A 6531-nucleotide genomic window follows, 5' to 3' on the forward strand; every position below is an offset into this window, starting at 1 on the left:
TGCTCAACATGTCAGAACAGGTCAGATCAGAGACTCGTAAAAAATCCTCTGACTTTCATGGTGGAATTCGATTTCAATCGAGTTTTACAATCAGATGGGAACTTGAAGATAAAAACTTTCTTAAAATAGACATTATCTGTTTAGATGACAGTTAAAAGTATCGGATTATGGCGATTAAAGCAAATGAAAACTTCATTCGAGGAACGGACTTGGTAACTGCTTCTGAATTGATACCAGGAATACCAGGCTTCTGTCGGTCAAAGTCAAATGTCCCGACACCGGGGTCACTTCGCACGATCAAAAGCCCGACATGGGGATAGTCTCAGGCATCAAATCCCCTCCCCTTACCCGCACTGCCCTCCTCCCCCCCCCCCCCCCCACGGGATTTACATTGATAGGTGCATTACGTTAGGCACTGATGGTTGGTATTGTGTGACAAAAGGCAAGATTCGTAGGTTTATCTTTTGTTTCTGTTGAAGGGCTAGTTTCCTGTCTTTGAAATTCACCTCTGAGAGGGTTGTGTTAATTTTGATCCTCTGGGTAACCCCTCTGTAGCAGATGCGCTTTGAAATTTGTAATTTTCTCTACGAATATTATTTGGGAAGAGTTTGTTCTGAGAAGTCGGAGGGCCTCCCCTTTTGAACCCTTCTTTAACTCCTTGCGGCTGACAAGAACTAAAATGGGTATACTGAAATGTCTCAGTTGGTTTAAAATGAGTACGCACATCAAGGATTGCGTTTCTTTCGAATCTTTCGCCTTTGTAGATGCAGGTGTCCAGGAATGTTGTCTCCTTATCGGAAATTTCCGCCGTAGACTTGATCGTAGGGTAATGATTGTTTGCTTGTTCAATGAAATGTTCTATTCTGTCTCTGTTTGTCGTCCAGAGCGAGAAGATGACGTCTATGTAACGTTTCCAAACGAGCGGTTTAAAAACGCTTTGGCTAAGGATTTCCGTCTCTACCTCCTCCTTGTAACTGTCCCACGTTTGATTCCTTTTCGACATGATGCATGCAGAAATGTGGCACGGGCGATTGGCTGAAGTGAGAAAAAGCGCACGAGGAACGCTTCGTTGGGCGCGAGGAATTCTTGTCTATGGCGTTGCTGGGCTAGAGATTTTTTTTTCAAAAGTAGATCACTGTTTGTAAATTTTAATAAAACAAAAAAATTGTATAACCAAATAAAATAAAAATTACAAAATAAATTAAAATAAAAAGTAAGAAGAAATAATTAAAAAAAAGGAAATGAAAAAAAAGATAAAAATAATCAAAAGAAAACAAATTAAAAAGACAAAATAAAGGAAAATAGAATGGAAAGTGTCTAAATTTCACCAAATAAGTGCAAAATTGCTATGGCGTTAGCGGGTCACCATACAGATGTCATTACAAAGGCAGTACTTTCTTCTCAGTTATTTAAAGACCCTGAGTGTTGGTCCGGCCGGGGTTCGAACCGGTGACCTCCCACTCAGCAGACCGGCGCTCTCCCAACTGGGCCAACCAGGCGGCGGTAATAATACTAGTTATAATAATAATAATAGTAAATTTACAAGATAGTTAGGCTCGATTTACGACAGTAAATTGCGTAGTGCCACGAAAAGCTATCCATTATTAGTAAAATCCAGCTAGTGGTCTATTATCAATGCTGCGTTCTGATTGGTTGAGCTGCTAATAGGTTGTATGTTATAGCCCATTAGTGGCGAAAAAAAGATTAAAGTCTAGCTTTAAGTAGCCAAAGTTGTTTAGTCTTGGTATTTTTTACCAACTAGTTGGATTTTACTACAACAATTATTCCTCTCGCCCTCAAGGCCTCTGAGTCAATAGCCCATTCGGCCTTCGTCCTCACGGGCTATTGACTCAGTGCCCATTCGGGCTCGGGGAATGATTGTTAAATAGAGATTTGGGAAAAATTCTAAAACTTTTAAAAAGGTCTGATTGATAATCAGTCTTCATGATAGGGATATTAGATTTAGGATTGTTTGAGAAGTCAAAAAAATAATTATAATTTATTTACTTATCACGAAACAATTGAGTAGTAATTTTTACCAAACTGCTCATAGATTATTCATATTCTGGTAAAACTCCTGTCGCCACGTCAAGAAAATGATGAAAAGCAAGAAATGGCAGCGGATCTTAGAGAGACTATTGAGAGACATGATGAACAGTGAGTACTTATTTGTTATAGGACAGCGATATCGTATTAACTCGATTAAGCGCCGCCCTAAAAAAAGAACATTCCATTTGGATGAAAAAGGGTGATGAGCACTGCCCTCGAATAAGCTCCGCGGCCTGGGTATAAAACAAAATTAAAATACGTTAATCATGTTAGTTTAAAATGGAGAATTCAATGCAATTTTTTTGTCGCTGCCAACGCCCTCGAATAAGCATCGCACTCGAGGGATGCAAAATTTAATAGGCGACTTGAGTAAATACCGCGGTATTGATTCTTACGACTCGCTCACTCAAACGCAATGTGAAACTCAAACTAATTCTTGTGTGCAGAAAAGTATTTGATTTGTAGCTGCTGAAAATTTCTCCCAACAGTACGCTCTTATTGGTTACTTTGAGGTCACATGAAAACTAACAGTGAAACGGTTTCCCGCCAAGATCTCTAAACGGGCAACATTGCAAAATCTATGAGGTCAGAGGGTAACAGTGCAAAGTTGACAGGCGCCCGCCGTTACAGAGAGTTTTAATGACTTTCCAGCTTCAAAATTTCCGGATTGAGAATTAACTGTCTCCCTTGGGACCAGTCATTAAGTGTTTAACGTTTCACTCCCCTACAGACATAATGACCGCATTTTTGGTTTTAAAATAATCCATAGAAACGTTCCAATAAAATATTGAGTCAAAATATGTGATTATTTTTTCACATTTTAGGTTGAGAGAGATAACGTCTTCTCTTAGGAAACAGAACGCTATTCTTGAAGAACTTCGAGATATCTGCATTGATAAACAACGAAGACCTGCCAACGATGAACCAGCTGAAATACCAAACACCACTGAGTTCTACGTCTAGAGCATGAACAGTGTGGATCACCGCTGACCTACACGTCACATATGAGTGAGGCTCCGTTCGTTCTCACAGATTCCAAACGCCATTATATTTTGACGTTATTGGGGGCTAATTAGCTACTGCTGACGATGTAACAAATCGCATTAGCTTAGCGTCATCCTCCGTCAGTTACTTGCCACTTGCAACTTGCGGACACAGACGTCTAATTTTCTTAAAAGCGAGGCGTCGTGCACAAAAATATGAGCTTTATCATCCTCAGATTCAGGGGCGGGCAGTTGGGGGCAAGAAAAACGGCGGCAAAAGTTTTCAAGAACAGCGCCTGTTCTTAAAAATCTTTCGCTGCCGCTTTAGTCCCGACCCAATTGACTGTTCTTTGGAACTCCGAGGATGGAGTTTCATTTGCTTGAGAATGAAACCTATTTTTGGCAAGGAGGACGGGATGAACTCCAGGCGTAACAACAGGATTCTCTTTGCAAAAATTATATGAAAGGTATTTCAGAAATGACTTTAAACTACTAATATGCTCACCCACGCGACAATCCTCAGCGATTGCTAGTGTTTGGCTCTGGTAGCCTCACGACGTTTAAGGATCAAAACGATATAAATTTCAAGACTCAAATTTGGATACCTTCTCAAGGTTATAATATCCGAAAACATGAAAACAGAACCAATAAACTCGACCCTTAGTTATTTTTGTCGGGAAAATTTTGAACAAAAATACTGAAACCCCTGCGGGCGATAATATGCCTCTACAAGAGAACTATAATTTAAGTTAAAATCAGCAGCATGCATACGCGCGGGTCACACGGACCACTGGTCTCCATTGGCCAACGTCAGTCTAAGCGAATCATAAATGAATATTAATATGTATGAAAAAATGATGCAAAAGGCGGGATAATAATATAAAACAATCTTAGGGTAATGGCAAATATAATCCGTCCACTGCAGTTATTTAGGGTGTTTCATGGTGTTGCCTAAACTGTTTTGTTAGGTTTTGTGTAGTCTCCTTCGCAGCCGCTTAATAAGGATGGATTTCTAATGTCGCATAAAATGTAGGTGCGCAATACAAATAGAGGTAGTGTATATGTGAAAGGCTACGCGAAATGAGAACTTAGAGCCTCATTTTACTTTTAGGTTTACAGGCGACACTCCATACATCACCTCTGTAACTGAATGGGATCATGCGTTTTTAAGGCATCTGTCGACCGAAAGTTGGTCGACATATCGGTTGACAGTCGGTCGATAGTGTCGAACGAGAGCCGGTCGCTATATCGACCGCTACTCGAACGATATGTCGGTGGAGCATCGGCTCAAATTGGCCTCTGTGGACCGACATAAGAATAACGCGATAGTGGAAATCCACTTTTAGTGCCAAACGACTGCGACGCAGGCCATTTTATAACGGAGGAGTAGCGCGTTACATAACGTCACTAAAAATGGCTGCGAGAGAGACTGGGTTCTATGTTGTAGTGTGGGTATCGCCCAGGGTTTGTTTTTTAATATTTAGTATTACGTCATTTGCTAATCGCATCAACCCTCGCGCAAAACCAAAAAAGACCTCTTGGTAGACGTCCTCCGCGAGGAGGACAGTCCTCACGCAACTATCATTCTGTTATTGTAATTTTTAACCTTGTCTGTATTTTATGTAGAGCTGGTTTCTCTCACGTTTTGCAAAATAAAACCTAAAATATACTGTATACGTCGGTAAACAACAGAGGTCAACTAACACCTTCCCCCACGAGGGAACTCCCACATAAAAATGAAGTGGATGCTCGTTCTACCCTAAGAGTGAATATTGTCGGGGTAGCATGAGTATCAGGCCCTCCTTAGGGTAGCCGGCAAAGGAGGTGTATTTTAAATCGCGGTCGCTGATTTTTTTCGGGTATAATGCTATCACGCCATATTGGACATTTAAACCACCAGAGTGTTGGGGCGAGTCGGGAGGAGGAGGAGGGGAGGGAGGCCCATATTGGTTTCCTTTAGGAGTTTAATTTTAATTGCTCAATGCCTAATACCCGTCAGTTTCAAACGGAATTCCCCTGAGGGACTAAGAACTACCGGTAGGTATATTTAGGTGGCGTCCAGTTGTATGGGCCAATCTCCCAATTAATCTTCAGTTGCTTCATGCAACAACATCCTATACATCGTATATTTTCGTTCTAAAAATATACTTTCAATGATCGGGAAAACAATAGCTTCGATAATTCATGATCTCTAGAACTGATTACAAAACAATGTCTTTGTGTCATGCAAAGCTAGAAAGAAAAAGATGAGTTGATCCGAAATTTAGCTTATAGCTATTGCGGCACTGAGAGCAGCGCATCGAGTCAAACGCTCAGCTGCCCTTACTATAGTCCCTCTGATTTTATCTCTTCCATTCGTGGGTCACTTTCTTTGCGGCGCGTTGCTGGGAATTTTCACATGGGCTCGCGCGTTTCACTCCTTCCTGATTATCTCTGAGGGAAATAAGGGACCACTAGGTCTTTCCCTGAATCAATTTTTGCCATTAGTTTACAGCAGACCAAGATTTAACGCGGAACTGTCTCGTTGCCACAAGTCTTTGCTTTTTCTTAGGTGTCGCTCGTGCTGCGTGATGACTTATCAGGGATATTTGCACTTGATTCAAAACGGCATGCCCCCCCCGGGGGGGGGGGGGGTACTTGGGTTAATTTTTGTTGGGTATGTGCTGCTGGCCCCTCAGCGCCCCTACCCCATTATAGTCCACTCTGTGGCTAATTATAGACCCCATCTACGTCGCTTTTGGGCAAATATGTAATTTTCGCGACCCCAACTTAGTCACTTTCCTTTTTTATGTATCTACCTTATCAATCCTTTAAATAGGTCATTCTAAAATGAATTGACCCATTTTTTAACTTGAATGAAGAACATTTTACTTTTCACCTACAGTACAAACATTCTGGTACGTTTGCTGATCGTAAATATGAAGAACGGTCTTACCCCCAAAATCAGGAAATGTGCAACCCCATTCTAGTAACTCTATAGAAAATGCGACCCCATTCCAGTCAATCCAGCCGTGAAAATGCCACCCCATCCAGCGGCACACCCCCATTAGCCTCTAATAAGGAAGTACCCCCTGGGGCCATTCGTTCACTGTTTTATACCTACACTTCTTGGACAAAATAGATGGGAAAATTGTCTCCCCTCCCCTCTCCCGAAATCAAGGATGGGAAAATGGAACGTTTTAGCTTTTGCACTGCTTCATCATTGATTTGGGGGGGAGGGGGGGGGGGGTGTAGAGGGGTTTGCTGTTCCATTTCATTCTCTCCAAGATTGTAGCGATAGAGGCGCCTTCCGGGCATGTGGCTCCGTTATTCACGTATTTCACATCCTGATTTTTCCCTTGTTACTTTCAGTTCTGCCAAAAATGATATTATTAACAACACTTTCAACGAAGAGGAATCTCTGGTCTAGGTAAGAGTGGGAAAATAATTTCAGTGTGGCAATGAATGTCAGAATGGCAGAGGATGACACTAGATTTGACTGGACTTGCAGGGGCGGACT

The 6531-nt window shown here is 41.7% G+C and overlaps 1 protein-coding gene across 1 annotated transcript in view; it reads left to right on the forward strand.

Moving 5' to 3' along the window:
- The window catches only part of LOC140928179 (transient receptor potential cation channel subfamily A member 1-like), a 47656-nt gene extending 42950 nt beyond the window's left edge, over positions 1 to 4706 (forward strand). Inside the window, exons 28-29 of the mRNA XM_073377889.1 lie at positions 2054 to 2157; positions 2874 to 4706. Of these exons, the coding sequence (XP_073233990.1) occupies positions 2054 to 2157; positions 2874 to 3012 (243 nt within the window). The 3' untranslated portion in view covers positions 3013 to 4706. The remainder of the gene's footprint in view (positions 1 to 2053; positions 2158 to 2873) is intronic.
- The last annotated feature ends 1825 nt before the right edge of the window (positions 4707 to 6531 follow it).

This window comes from Porites lutea, chromosome 2 (genome assembly GCF_958299795.1).
Source record: "Porites lutea chromosome 2, jaPorLute2.1, whole genome shotgun sequence".
NCBI lineage: Eukaryota > Metazoa > Cnidaria > Anthozoa > Scleractinia > Poritidae > Porites > Porites lutea.